The sequence below is a fragment of the Haliotis rufescens genome, unplaced genomic scaffold (genome assembly GCF_023055435.1).
Source record: "Haliotis rufescens isolate VD_foot unplaced genomic scaffold, xgHalRufe1.0.p SCAF_7, whole genome shotgun sequence".
NCBI classification, from domain to species: Eukaryota; Metazoa; Mollusca; class Gastropoda; order Lepetellida; family Haliotidae; genus Haliotis; species Haliotis rufescens.
In genome coordinates, this window is record NW_025964361.1 from 55,364,261 (window position 1) to 55,380,319 (window position 16,059).

Below are 16,059 nucleotides of genomic sequence, written 5' to 3' on the forward strand. Positions count from 1 at the left end.
GTATGTTTAACGACACACTCCATACATTAATAAAAAAAACCATAAAAACATTCCAGCACAAGTGGTGAAGATCTTTAGTCTGATCTGGCTTCAACTAATCCTGCTATTGCAAGCTGAGATCTGGATTTTATTTGTCTGTTTATTTGTTGCCTAACGCTGCAGTCAAGTAAACCGTAAACCTGTAAATAATCTGGACCATTCAGTCCAGTTATCAATATCGTGAGCAAAGATCCAAGCTGTCAGGATACAACGAAACATCATCTACCAAGTCACCAAATATCAAAACCTGATCCATTTGGTAAGATTGGTTGGTTGGTTGGTTTGTTATTTTACGCCGCACTCAGCAATGTTCCAACTATATGATGGTGGTCTGTAAATAATCGAGTCTGGACCAGACTATTCAGTGATTGATATCATGTGAATCGATCCACGCAATTGGGATCGATGACATGCATCAACCAAGTCAGCGAGCCTGACCACCCGATCCCGTTAGTCGCCTTTTACGACAAGCATAGTCGCCTTTTATGGCAAGCATGGGTTGCTGAAGACCTATTCCACCCCGGATCTGCACAGGTCTAATTTGGTAACACCAGCAGAGGTTGGTGGGGACCTATTCTAACCCTGAACGCCCACAGAGAGTGACCTGTAAAAGCCACTCGAAAAGTAAACGTGACACAGACAGATCATACTTACCGAGTTTTTGGTAAAGAGGATATCAAATGTTGCAGCTGAAATGATTATGAGTTTGACCTCAAAGGTTTTGTAATTGCGTTTTTCCCCTGGTTCGGAATCGACTGACGGAACTTGAGCTTGGTAGTCAGGTGGGTAGAAGAACTTCCATAGGTGTTCCCTGGCAACAGAAAACAATGTATACGACTCAAAACAATTTAAGGACACCGATTTAATCATGACTGTAGTCAATCTGTCATGATCGGGTGTTCTGTAACTTTTTTGAGTAGTATATTAATGACATGACAGATTAACCATGTTATATGAAAATTTGCTTTTTTTCTTTAACTTGTGTATTGTTTGTAACAACATTTCAGCCTACCTCTTGCCATTCTACATTCAATACATTCAACTGTTAAATGGATCAGGAAGTAGCCATGAAACATCTTTCCAAACAACAAAGAAGTTGTTATCCATAATAAGTTTCAAGTCTACACATTCTTCCAACTTCTAAAGACCGCCTCCGTGGTCTAATGGTAGAGCGTCTACCCGGAAAGCGGAAGGTCCGGGGTTCGATCCCCAGCCGCGTCATACCAAAAGACGTTAAAAGATGGTTCTTGCAGCCACAAGCAGCCACACACATGCACGTCGCTATATAAGTGCAATAATCTTGGACGCGACGTTAAACCCCATTTCACCTCACCTCCAACTTCTAAATGCCTATCAAAGACTATGTAACACTAAGTTCTATTTCCAGCAAAGTAGACATAAGCCTTTGTTTGCTTGCAGCTTCAAGCCGACTCAGCAATATTCCATCTGTACGACGGCAGCCTGTAAATAACCGAGTGAGCACCAGACAATCCAGTGGTTGATATTGTGAGCAAAGATCCACACAATAGGGGTACAATGACACACTAAGTCACTGCAATCCATTTGGCTACCTCGTACGGCCAGCATAGGTTGCTGGTGACCTATTCTAAACTGGAATGACCACGGGGCAAATTATCCTCTGGACTTTGAAACGGTCACGATTACCTCTGCCTGTCGACCCAAGGGCCGTAGTTGAAGTCTGTGTTGCGTCCACACTTAATGTCCACCCCCATACAGGGGTATGTCCGCCGCACGACCACCTCACCGTCTGCCATCTCCATCAGCTCGGGCTCATGGGGGACAACTCCTGCCAAAGGTCATGTGACAAAAGTAAAACAAAAACTGGGCGAGGAAATATGGAACCCTTGCTATCCTTCCTACTAAACAGTGCAATGAATATCTTGTGGTGTTTAACCCTGTATGGTGTTTGATCATGTTGAAGGCTTCATCTCCTGAACATGCATCTTTCCGAGGCAAGGGAGATAACTGACTGTAAAAGTCCAGTCTCCACCCTTGCCAAACTATAATTTCTAGGTTCGATTGTAGCACCACCAGTGGCTATTACGGGTTATGTCCCTTTTATATCCCTCCTATTGACCATTTAGATTCTACCTTTCATATCACTTGCATTTACTTCAAACGAAATAGCAGGGATCCATTCAAGACATTCAAATGAATAATCAAGATCAATATTGTCTTACATCAAGTGAACACCTTGATTAAAAACATGAAAGGATTTTGAAAATATCTGTTGACGCCGAGTTGACGATACACATGCTTTACAAATACAGCAATCGACTGAAATCTGCATGGCAGTTGACGAACCAGATGTTGATTTTGTAACAAGATTTTGTTTGGACTAGGCATTGACTCGTTAGTCCTACCAAAATGTAACTCCAGAATTGCAGCCTAGTTCGGCAAGGGTGGAAACTGGACTTTTACAGTCAGTTATCTCCCTTGCCTCGGGAAGATGCTGAACATACTGAAGAAAAGACTAATTCCCATTTCCATGTAGACCGGGATCAAAGGGCCAATATTCAACCCAAGTCAGCAGCAAATGTCAGCAAAAATTCCCAAATTGGAATTACAAATTTCCCAACTTATGTCATAAAGTAATAACTTAAGTTATTAAAATAACAGTATTTTCCTAAATTTCCTGGCAAGGACACTTAGTTATGAATACCGGAAAATCCCTGGTAGACAATGCAAAACATACATTTTTTACTATCTTCTAAATTTACAATATACCTGTCAGCACTTCAAAGGATACTACCTCTATTACATCAGTGCGGGATTCCCAGAATTGTACAGAAAGCAAGGGAGGCAAGATACTATGACTTGCAAAACTAATTATGGACAGTTGACGAAGAAGAGGTCTTCTGTTGAAACTCTGAAGAATTTTTTAGTGTGAAGACAAATCAAATTACAGAAATTAGTCATTGATGTAAAAGAGGTAGAGTATTCACAAGAACTAGATAAATTATCCAAAGGAAGTGTCAGTTACAACTGATATTCCCTGTATAATTCCCTCACCCGGTTCATCCATATAGAAGTATATATCGACGTCTCGAGACTGCAGGATCACAAAACCTTCTCCCATAAACCTTGGAGGCCTGCAATACAATCAGTCAGTGCCATCACTTTTCTGTTTAGGATAATGCACTGTTTAGGATCAGTAACTGGATAATCGTTACACATAATGAATGAGCCAGCGATTATTATTTGTAACTAATGTCCAGTTATGTGTCTGTCATCTGATTTAAAATACAGCATCAAAGTAACAAAATATATTATTATCAGATTTAAAATAACCTGAAAGTTAAAATAAATAAATAAATAAATAAATAAATAAATAAATAAATAAATAAATAAATAAATAAATAAAGTCGGCCACATTCTCTTCAATTCTGCCAGCTTTTGTAGTCTCCGGATGAGTCTTTCCCATATTGTTAGACAATTTTTTACTTGTTTTTTTGTTTGCTGTTTAACATCGTAATCAGCAATATTCCGTCTATATGACGGCGGTCTGTAAATAATCGAGTCTGGACCAGACAATCCAGTGACTCACATCATGAGCAATATGATGACATGCATCAACTAAGTCAGCCAGCCTGCCCACCCGATCCTGTAAGTCGCCTCCTACGACAAGCATTGTCGCCTTTTACAGCAAGCATATTCTACCCCGGATCTTCACAGCTCTGTTAGATAATTGAACTGGCAATGACATAATACATCAACTACCAATTACTTGGATAAGAACTGAATTCATCAACAGTAATTATGGCGAGCATTTTATACAACTTCATTAAATACTCACGTCATTACCTGACAACTCATCTGCCTCATCTCCAGGGCTGGCATTTCGGGATACCTTCACTAACCCCTGGATCCATTCCTGTGGTTCTCGCGATTACCTACCCTTGGCTGTCATGAGTCAGTTTGATTTGCTATGCTACTCAGCTAACGGACCAATCAGAATGTGAGTTACACACCAGCCTCAATGTTGGGTTGGCCATATCAACAACATGGTGGCCAGTCCAATTGATTACGATAGAGTCTGCATGAAATTCAACATTGAAAAAGTGACTGACACACAAAAGAAAACCCTAAAAAATCTTTTTGATGTAAAGGATGTCTTCATGTCCTTGTTTAAGAAAATCAAAGGCGGGTAATTTGAGATGGCGATGACCTTGGGAATGGATCTAGGGGTTAGTGTAGGTTTACTGAAATGCGAGCCCTGGAGTGAGTGAGTGAGTACGGTTTAACGCCGCTTTTAGCAATTTTCCAGCAATATCACGGCGGGGGACACCAGAAATGGGCTTCACACATTGTACCCATGTCGGGATTCGAACCCGGGTCTTCGGCGTGACGAGCGAACGCTTTAACCACTAGGCTACCCGACCGCCCCGCGAGCCCTGGAGATGCAGAGGATGCTGATTACTTGGATGGCGAGCGTATTATGCACTTACTCATCATCCGTGGGTCCGGTGAACTTGGGACTTGGCACCAGCATCACCTTCATGTTGTCCACCTTACACTTGAGCACATGCATGAACTTGTCGAAGGGGGTGGACGCAGGCTTCGTGGTGTAGATGAGATGGCCCTCCTCGAAGCTGCCGATCAGGGTGTAGGGGACGAGGTAGTTCCCAAATATCACCCGTCCCTGTGTCAAGCAGGTATATGTACATGATATCATTTCCTTTAACAGTGAGTGAGTGAGTGAGTTGGGTTTAACGCCACTTTGAACAGTAATCCAGTTATATCACAGCATGTCAGCTTATTGTGGGAGAAAAACCAGAAAAGATGCAGGTGTCAGATTTTTTTAACAAGTATGGGATGGTGCCGACAACATAATCAGGGTTAACCGGGATTTGAACCCACAATCATAGGTTTCTGGCATGCCCAAGGGATGCAACTCTGCACAGCTAATTGCAGTGCCTTAGATGGATGGGCAAACCGTGACCCCCCCCAGACAACACAAACTCAAACTCTGCTTTTTTATATTGAGTTTTTCTGTAGTTCCGGACAATTATTGTTTAGCGTCACACTCAGTAATATTCTTGCAATATGATGGCTGCATGTAATTAATCAAATCTGGCCAGACAATCAGGTGATTGATTTTATGAGCAATGACCCAAGCCATCAGGCTACAATGATATATTTGGTCCAAACAAGCACAGATTGCTGGCGACCTATTCTAACCCAGAATCAAGGTAAGCAGACTAGCGATATTAACATAGTCATGTTTCTTCAGTGATCATAAAGTTCAAATATCTTTAATAACATATCCAGTTAACTGAATTACAATAAGAACATACAAACATACAGCATTACCTATTGCAACTCATTTGCCCCTTAAAGCTTTGATGTATTCAACACGGGGATGAACACATCAGAAGAGACATGTTGAATGTGCAAGACATTTCAGAAACATTGGATAAACTATTTCGTAAAAACCATCAGAAGACAAGATGGGAGCAGACCACCCCAGGGACTCACAGAGTTGATGGTTATCTTCGTGACAGGAATCAAGTCTCTCCAGTGCAAGCCGTCAGCATTTTCAGGAACCTTAATTCCGCTGTAAACAGTTGTTGGTAAACGTTACATTATAGGAACATGAGACATTCTTTCAGGTACTTTTGCAATAAATACACTATGTAATTCCCCAATCTATACTCCTATTGCTACCTCATTACATACAGAACTTAGCTTAGCTTCCCTATGCCCTTGTGGAACCTCGGTTCCTCTCAGTGTCCCCCTCATACAATGTACCCCCTTGCCCTTCTCTTGGAGAGCTACCAGCAACACCCGATGTCCCAACCAACTCATCCCTGGAACTAACCTGCCTGTGCCTTCCCCTAGACTTGTGCTTCTTCTCCAGCTATGTGCCCACTCCCTAACACTGTGCCCCCTTTTCTTGTGTCCCCACTCATAGCCCTGTGTCCCTCCCCTAGACTTGTGTCCCCACTCATAGCTCTGTGTCCCTCACCTAGACTTGTAACCCTTCTCCAGCTATGTGCCCACTCCCTAACACTGTGCCACCTTGCCTTGTGTCCCCACTCATAGCTCTGTGTCCCTCCCCTAGACTTGTGTCCCCACTCATAGCCCTGTGTCCCTCCCCTAGACTTGTGTCCCCATTCATAGCCCTGTGTCCCTCCCCTAGACTTGTGTCCCCACTGATAGCCCTGTGTCCCTCCATTAGACTTGTGTCCCCACTCATAGCTCTGTGTCCCTCATCTAGACTTGTGACCCTTCTCCAGCTATGTGCCCACTCCCTAACACTGTGCCACCTTGCCTTGTGTCCCCACTCATAGCCCTGTGTCCCTCCCCTAGACTTGTGTCCCCACTCATAGCCCTGTGTCCCTCCCCTAGACTTGTGTCCCCACAAATAGCCCTGTGTCCCTCCATTAGACTTGTGTCCCCACTCATAGCTCTGTGTCCCTCACCTAGACTTGTAACCCTTCTCCAGCTATGTGCCCACTCCCTAACACTGTGCCCCCTTGCCTTGTGTCCCCACTCATAGCCCTGTGTCCCTCCCCTAGACTTGTGTCCCCACTCATAGCTCCGTGTCCCTCACCTAGACTTGTAACCCTTCTCCAGCTATATGCCCACTCCCTAACACTGTGCCCCCTTGCCTTGTGTCCCCACTCATAGCCCTGTGTCCCTCCCCTAGACTTGTATCCCCACTCATAGCCCTGTGTCCCTCCCCTAGACTTGTGTCCCCACTCATAGCCCTGTGTCCCTCCCCTAGACTTGTGTCCCCACTCATAGCCCTGTGTCCCTCCCCTAGACTTGTGTCCCCATTCATAGCCCTGTGTCCCTCCCCTAGACTTGTGTCCCCACTGATAGCCCTGTGTCCCTCCATTAGACTTGTGTCCCCACTCATAGCTCTGTGTCCCTCATCTAGACTTGTGACCCTTCTCCAGCTATGTGCCCACTCCCTAACACTGTGCCCCCTTGCCTTGTGTCCCCACTCATAGCTCTGTGTCCCTCACCTAGACTTGTGCCCCATCTCCAGCTATTCTCCCACTCCCTAACCCTGTGTCCCCACTCATAGCCCTGTGTCCCTCACCTAGACTTGTGCCCCTTCTCCAGCTATTCTCCCACTCCCTAACCCTGTGTCTCTAGGCCCTCCCCTTGACTTCTCCTACTTCTTCAATGCTTAAGTTGGGAATTTAACGTGCGCTTTCCGACATATGCGGATTTCGCGCACATGCATGTCCGCCGTCCTCATCTTTGTGAAGAGCCTGTGCAACCCCATCCTGCCTCTTATTCCATACGTAGCCCTGACCTCTGACTGCTAATTAACCTCACCTCTGACCCCTGCCCTCTACTGCGTGCTAATTAGCTCTGACCTTACCTGCCCGCTCCTGGTGCTGTGGACACCTGCTCCGACCCGGCATCAGGACTCAGCCCGAACAGCTTCTCCATCTTGGAATAGTTGGAGGAGCGGTTGTACACGTGGAACTCCACTCCGTCCAGGAACAAGGACATCCTTGTGTCCGAGTGGGAGAAGTCTGAGCAGAGAAACACCATTACCTCGCTATGCAATACGCTAGGATTTGTGAACATAGACTTGGGTTGAGAGCTCAATAACTATCACACCTAGTCTTTACTAACAACCTTTCTTCACAAATATGACTGAGCTTTTGATTTGTTGCCAACATTTGAGGACTCAGTAAAGCTTTCAAAACATTTTATATTATGGAGACATGTGGAGGACATTTCCAAATTTGGCACATCAGCGACAAATATGATATCCAATGCAATTCCCTATTTTGACATTTACCACATGTTCCAGAAAACAGAATTTTACTAGACAGAGACTAGGGTGTGAGTGAGTGAGTGAGTGAGTTTGGATTAACGCCGCTTTTAACAATATTCCAGTTATATCCCAGCGTGTCAGCTTAATGTGGAAGAAAAGCCAAATGTGATGCAGGTCTCAGATGTTTACCTACTTTGGTGAAACCCACGAGCATGGGTATGGTGCTGACAAACCTAGAAACATAATCGGGGCGAACCGGGATTTCAAACACACGATCATAGGCTTCTGGCATGCCCAAGGAACACATTTCTGCACAGTGAATTGCGGCGTCTTAGGTGACAGGGTCACCTGTGGCCCCTTGTGGTTAAAGTCTCCCACTGCCGGCGGTCTTCATTCCAACCTGATGCTCATTAACCAGACATTGTGACCATCAAATCCCCACTTAGATGCATGAGGTGAAACAGGGTTGAACGTCACTTTCAAGATTATTGCACTTCCATAGTGACATGCATGCAAGCGTGTGTTTGTGTGTGTGGCAGCTTGTACTAGACCAGACTAATGCCAGTTTTATAGTGCTTGCCCATGCTGCAGTTGAACATGAATGCCCCACTCAAATACAGTATACGGTGGGTTGGTTTGTTGTTTAACACCGTACTCGGAAATATTCTAGCTATATGACGGCGGTCTGTAAATGATCGACTCTGGACCAGACAATCCAGTGATTGAACTCATGAGCATCGATCCACGCAATTGGGATCGATGACATGCATCAACCAAGTCAGCGAGCCTGACCACCCGATCCCGTTAGTCGCCTCTTACGACAAGCACAGTTGCCTTTTACAGCAAGCATGGGTTGCTGAAGACCTAATCTACCCCGGATCTTCACGGGTCACAGTATAAGGACAATGAGGTGATCAGTCCTTGTTTTATTCCCTTAATGCCCAACCCCAGGCAGGGTAACAACAAGTACCATCTTTTAACGTCTTTGGGTATGATGCAGACGATTGTATCCCTGACCTTCAGCTCTCCAAGCATCCGATCCACAAGGCCACAGCAGTAGTATTCAAAGTACTAAATACCTATTCAGAGTTTTTAATGTATTTTAACAGATTTTATGCACTGTTTCTTCAGTGAAATGCTGCCATTTGTAGAAGGCACCGAATCTCCACAAAACTGACCTTCGGACAGTTCCTTGTAGATATAGGGCCTCCACCACCTGAAGATGATCCACCCAAACTGAACTCGAAATGAGAAGTCCTCGGTGATGAGATGTACTTCCCGGAACATGATCTTCCCCGAAAGCACCGAGAAGGAAAAGGATCCTGGAACATATAACAAACACATCCTGTATTCACTGTATTTAGTAACTCTCTCCAATAGCATGAATAGGTGCCCCTTGGCAACATCTAGACCAGTGTGTGAGTAATATTTATAAGTGTCCCTTACTCAGCCTATACATGACAATCATATTTTCTTAAGGAACAGAATTTTTTATGTCAACTTCTTTATTATGATAATAAAAATAATCTTTATTATGATAATATAATCATAATAAAGAAGTTGACATCCATAAATTCTGTTCCTTATGTGTATCAATTCTAAACGCAATTTCCTGTGCTATATTTTCTTATTTTACATATTTTTAACAGAAAACACAGCAGTGTAGGAGTACATAATTGTCATGTAACTATAATAAAAAGAGGTACATCTACTTTTGAATTTGAATTTGTTTAGCGCCTCCTTTGTAAATATTTATTTATTTATTTATTTATTTTTTTCTTTTATTGTTTTTAGAAAGACGCACCTGTTACATAAATGGGCTTCCGCCCAGGGTAGCAGAAAGCCCATGACATAAAGCACAACTTATCAGTACATCTTACTTTGTTGTTTTTTTTACAGAAAATAACATACTTCTCACTCACACATTCACTCTTGTTTATATATCATATTGCAGTTTAGGAAAGTACATGGTCTCAAACATTAAAATCTTAAGTACAAAACTAAAATTAAATTGAAAGCTGCTCCTCATTTTCGAAAAGTTGATGATACAGCATCCAAGCACCATAGAATTTCTGTTAATTACCTGTCTTGAAAGCAATATCTTTTTCAATGTTGTATCGTGAGTGAGTGAGTGAGTTAAGATTTTACGTCACATCGGCAGTATTTCAGCCATATCGGTTGTATCGTGAAAAAGCTTCCTTTTTATAAACATGAAAATAAGGTTTTGTATTTTGGAATTTGCATCTATAAATATAGTATTTTGCAATTAGTAAAAGTCAAACACTTTATCTGTTTTTATGTTCTCTTTAACTCTCCTTTGTAAATTTGCTCAATACCCAAGGCGCTTCATACTAGGGCTGGGACGATACACCAATATCTGATACTTATCATGATACCACGCTCATGGTCTGATATGTATCGCGATACTGCATGTGCATTTATCTGTGATGTGTAAGCCATCTTTTTTATAGACAGGATGGCCAAATACCTGGCACACTAATGATTAACAGTTGGCAGTGTCAGGTACGGCACAATGGATGAAATTATGAACGTCTTCACTACTCATTTTCACTAGTAATTAGTGTTTGGTGTAACACTTAATCAAGAAAACATTTAAGTTAAGAATAGATACCTTTTACTTAGTGTGTGACTGTGATCGATACTTGTAACGAGAAGTAAAAAATCGCGATCCAGCGATGCATCGGTTAATGCGATGACCATGATGAGTGTGCCTCTTCAATATTACTGATATTGTATTATGCAGTTTCTGTCACTCATTGTTTTACTTTTGTTTTCAATGAGATTGATCACACCATGTCATGTCTGAATACCCACATTTATTATTAGAATCAAACTGTGCATCAAGCATGTTCAGTGTTTTCAAATGTTCATCATTATCAATGTGTTTGTCACTTTGAATAATTGATGGTACACATAATACATTGAGCACCTCGGCATGCAGTTATATGCACAGCAGAACAAGCCGATTAAACTCGGAATGTTTCACAAAATGCAGCGCCTTCTGGTGTTCTTTATTGTCAACGTCCTTTAGCAGTTTAGTGTCCTTTCATGCACACTGACATTCTTTTGTACACATTGTTATTTCTTTTCACATGACGTCTTTTCGTAACATTTGATTTTTATATTGCGTACTTTTGACCTTTATCTTAATTTTGTATTTTTTAACTGGCGTCTGTTTTGTATTTTGACCTTTATTAGTACGATTTAATACTTTATATTTGTAACATTTGACCCATTTTGCGTACTTTTGTCCTTTATTACAACTTTGTACTTTTTTACCAAATGGCTGCCCATACATCAGATACATATGCTTTACTAATCATGCAATCGACTGAAAACTGCAAGGCAGTTGACGAACCAGATGTCGATTTTGTTATGCAATTTATATTATATGATGCATAGGCTTGTTAGTCCAGCCAAAATATAACTCCATATTTCCAGCCTAGTTCGGCAAGGGTGTAAACTGGACTTTTATAGTCGGTTAACTCCCTTGCCTCACGAAGATGAACATTCATAGATATGTAGGGGAACATTACCAAGTCTGATGTGTCCATATTTGACGAACTTGTTGATGAAGGCAGTGATGATGAGGCCCAGGACACGGGAGTGGTAGTAGGAGAGGTACACCGTCCACGCCTGCGCCATCACTATGGCGATGAGGAGGTAGTACACTGTAGACTTGGGCAGCTCATCCTCTATCATCTGGATGATGGAAGAGTTGCTGTTCTTGATGTGATCCATGATGGCTGTCATGTGGTGTGTCTTCTCGATACACAGACAGAGTTAAGTGTCTTCAAACGGGAAGGACGTTTGCATGGTGCCTTGACACCTAAGAGAGAAGAGAAGCAGTTCTATTTATAACCAGACTTGGATTGGTTCAAAATTGGAAATCCCAGCAAGTTTGAATCAAGTTGTTCAAATGAGGGCTGCGAAGAGTACAGATTTATACCCAGGTACCTGGCCCCCAATGAACCAACCCTAACTGGATACTCGCTGTAGGTCTCAAGAGTTGGGTACAAAATGTCTGATTGGGAATTGTTTTACTGGAGCTCTAGCAAAAACTAGACACATGTATAAAACAATCTGATCATGCACACACTGAAGCTTTATCTTTATTCAAACATATAACGATATATAAGTCAGCAGGAATGCGGACATTAGTGACTTGCAGTGTAACCATGGAGCTTTATTGATATTTCCCTTAAACAAAATATCACATGACATGCCAGTAGTTTAGGTAATCCTGTGGGTACCTGGGTCCTACTCAGGACCCACCCAACCCGGGGCCCTGAGTCACTCGTCCCAACCCTGATCCAAACACACATTTCATAGTCTGTCCGCTAAGAAACAAATTGCAAGTGATTACAAGGCATTTGATTGGTGAACCAAACAAATATTTTGGCATTATGTTTCAATAAACCGAAGAAACATACTGTTTCCCGATTGGCTGAAAATAGAATGGGCGGGGCTTGTGTTGCATTATTACGCTGGACCATGTCACTGATTTCGTAGTGACATCTGTACTAGACAAGAATTCCATTGAGTTGTATTCATGTTGATTACAAAACGTCATGAGATAAAAACTGTCCTACCAATAACCGCCTGGGACCCCCGGTGATGATAATGAAGACATATTAATTACCGTAAGTCATCCAATATTTTTTCTAAAAAATATATGAACCTCCCAAATACGCCTGAAATGGCTTGTGTCTTTGTATATAGCTTGCAGCTCTGGGGTGAATGTTCACTGCCAGGATTTTAACAATACTGTATTCAACGTAATAAGCGCCCCTCTCTAATTAGCGTCCACGGCAATATTTGCTAATATATTGGCTAGTGAACAATCCCAATTAGCACCTTTCCGATTGATCAATGTACACAAGACTTTTTTATTCGTGTATTATATGCACCCATAATTACGGGAAATTAATTTCTGGAAAAATATATCTGTCGTGTATAATATGCACAGACTTTTCTTTTGTATCATTTCAGGCTGTGAGCATAAACCACGAAATTTACGATCTTGCAACTCTTTCACCAAAATTATATTCTAATAAGAGCCCCCTATTTCTAAGTTTGAGAGCGCCCTTGGCGCTAATTACGTCGAATACACTTCTTTTAATGACAGAGTGACAGACACAATAAAATATCAAAGTAGGAATACCAATGACCTTGCAGATGCATTCAAGGATATTGCAATATCTAGAATAAATTCAGAAATAGCATTACAGGCATGATAGATCCCACAATTCTACAACGCAACAAGTTTAAGGAGAGACAACTTGCAATTTCATCTGTACATCGGGTGAAGTGATGGCAGAAATGAGCTTCTACGTAAAATTTCATTGAATTACACGGAATAAATGACACTATACTGATCACAGTCTACAATTTATTAAAAAGGTGGGTAGTATAACATAGTATAACAAAATTTCTTTGAAGGCTGCTGAAAAATTCTTGTAGTTAAACAAATTAAGCAGGATTACACTTGCCGTATTCGACATAATAAGAACCCAGGGCGCTTTTAAAATTTGAAATAGGGGGCTCTTATTAGAATATTATTTTGGTGAAAAAAACAGATTTGAAAGGTAAATTTCGTGGTTTATGCTGACAGCCTGAAATGTTTATATACGACAGATATATTTTCCAGAATTTAATTGCCCACAATTAAGGGTGCATATAACACACGAGTGCATATTATACGGGAACAAATAAGTCTGGTGTACATTGATCAATCGGAAGGGGTGCTAATTGGGATTGTTCACTAGCCAATATATTAGCAAATATTGCTGTGGGTGCTTATCAGAGCTGGGCGCTGATTACGTCGAATACAGTATATATGCTGTGTGCAGCAAGGCAATTGTAAATGTCAATAAACAAGAATCAACTTTTAATGTCATATTATACTATTGAAAATGTATCAGGGCGCTACATATTCACTCCAGACAACCGTAATGTAAACTAATGTCCTGGTGGTTTCAATTCAAACATGGATGACCTCAGAAGGAGATTAGTACTACAAAGATCTAGTAGACCTGGTACAGCTGTAGTTGTTTTTACTACTATTCTCTGAGTCAGGACCACTTTTCACTAATCTAGGACTCATTAGCAAGTGGTCCTATCATACCTTCTTTAGTCTTGTGTCCAATTTGGATAATTTAGATTACACTTCTAGGTAAAATTGATCGCCCACCATAACAAAATGTACACATAACAAAATTTTATTGATATTGAATAATTTACATGTCTCGGTTATTCCCTGCACATTGTCATCAGTTTTAACCGTACAATTTGTTTCATTACTATTACATCAACTGCCAAATATTACAAATCATGGCTCTTGATTATCAATACAAAATTAATTTGATGGCAAGTCGATGATATAAACATATACGCAGGGTGGAGGCTTGGCGACGGAGTGAGTGCAGGAACAATGCTTGTACGAAAGTATAATATGGGAAGATGGCTGTTTCTTTAAATATTTCCACACTGATCAATACAAGGTTGACACAATAAACATTATACACATTTACCTGCATCCAAATGTAAAGACTTTACACCGGCTCACAAGATAATAATACGGAATATGACATAGCTACGTGAAAGCTCATTTCCGGAAACCTTCCAGATCTGCACTGTACGTTCACGTTAGATCAGAATACTTTTCGATTTCTTGTCGCTTCAGTCAGAGACCATATAATAGATCTATTGTATGGTCTCTGCTTCAGTCAAGCCAATATTACAAATACAATGATGTTTTTAAAATATACATATTGTTTGTATGGCATGATATTGATGATGTATCAACAATGAAACATATCACCAGCATATATGGTAAATAGAGTGCACTTTTCGAAGATTCTAAGTTTACGAGACGAGAAGTAACACTATTACTCCCTACAGCCTTTGTATTTTGCGTAGTATCAGAAAAGGGGTCGCTTCATCAACACGCGTTGCTTATGAGCAATCGTGTCTGACCGGTTCACGAAATTCAGTACCGCGGACCCAGCTTATGAAATGATCTGTTTGTATGTTTACGCCGAACTCAGTAATATGTCAGCTGTATGGCGGCGGTCTGTAAATATCTGAGTCTGGGCCAGACAATCCAGTTATTGACATCATGAGCATCCATTCTAACGCAGTGGGATACGATGACATGCATCAACCAAGTCAGCGAGCCTGACCACCCGATCCCGTTAGTCGCCTCTTACGACAAGCAAAGTCGCCCATTACGGAAAGCGTTGGTTTCTGAAGACCCGGATCTTCACGGGAAGCTTAAAAAATATCAGAGACCATATAATATTATATGGTCTCTGATAATATAAAATAAGAGCACCCTTAATTCGATGAATTATGTGGCACGTTTAGTAAGAGGACCTTAACTGTTGTTAAATGATTGTACATGTTCTCAGTGCTGTAGGTTAAATGCTACTACTACAACCACTACCGGGAACCATTCGTACCTTAGTTATTTGCAGGACTCGTAAACAAGTGTTGGATAACCCGTACCCACCCGTACCTATTCAACTGGATGACTCGTACTGAAAAAAAGCGTATTTGTACACCATGAATGTTTATGATTTTATAATGGTTTGACACTTTCGTATTCAAACCGTCACAATATCTAGAATTAGCCTTGTGGAATTAGCTCGATCGGGATCGTGCACCACCTTCAAAGAAACCAAACAATAAAGTACGTGTCAATGGTCAGCTCCTTTATTGGGGATTTTTCGACCGTCGTCAATTTAGGAGATAAACCTACTGTGTTTTGAAATTTGATGTATTCCCAGTGTGGAATAGATACCTCTTTATTATAATTTTGAACCGAGCGCTTTGGTAGAATCACATTTCTAATAAGAAATATTTTTACATATAAAGTACAAAGTTAAGTCATATAAAACATTTACAGTTTCCCTTAATAACCAGTTCCCACAATAGTGTGTGATATTAAACAATTATTATATATAAGAGTGAACAAAGTGTCGATGGCCAGCTCATTTATTGGGAATGGGGTGGGGTACCCCCGGGGCAAGCTTGATAAGAAAATTTGAGTTCGCGCGCCAAGAATAGGGATTAAGGCTTTCCTAAGAAGTTTGACCAAGTGATGTCCACATAAGTTCAATAATAATTGATGAGTAGTCCGAAAATATTGATATGAGTTGGACGTATCAGCAAACGTGTGCCAAGCGGTCATTGCGATAGAGGCCGAGACACGTACAGACACTGACCATGCT

The 16,059-nt window shown here is 41.4% G+C and overlaps 1 protein-coding gene across 2 annotated transcripts in view; it reads right to left on the reverse strand.

Moving 5' to 3' along the window:
• LOC124133722 (transmembrane protein KIAA1109-like) overlaps positions 1 to 14,436 on the reverse strand; it is a 97,692-nt gene extending 83,256 nt beyond the window's left edge. For both annotated transcript variants that reach the window (XM_048387409.1, XM_048387408.1), the window contains exons 1-9: positions 14,359 to 14,436; positions 11,362 to 11,654; positions 8,983 to 9,126; positions 7,400 to 7,556; positions 5,539 to 5,617; positions 4,509 to 4,702; positions 3,073 to 3,152; positions 1,705 to 1,846; positions 694 to 850 (exon numbers count right to left, since the gene is read on the reverse strand). In XM_048387409.1, coding sequence (XP_048243366.1) covers positions 694 to 850; positions 1,705 to 1,846; positions 3,073 to 3,152; positions 4,509 to 4,702; positions 5,539 to 5,617; positions 7,400 to 7,556; positions 8,983 to 9,126; positions 11,362 to 11,578 — 1,170 coding nt within the window. In that variant the 5' untranslated portion in view covers positions 11,579 to 11,654; positions 14,359 to 14,436. The remainder of the gene's footprint in view (positions 1 to 693; positions 851 to 1,704; positions 1,847 to 3,072; positions 3,153 to 4,508; positions 4,703 to 5,538; positions 5,618 to 7,399; positions 7,557 to 8,982; positions 9,127 to 11,361; positions 11,655 to 14,358) is intronic.
• Positions 14,437 to 16,059: the final 1,623 nt, after the last annotated feature.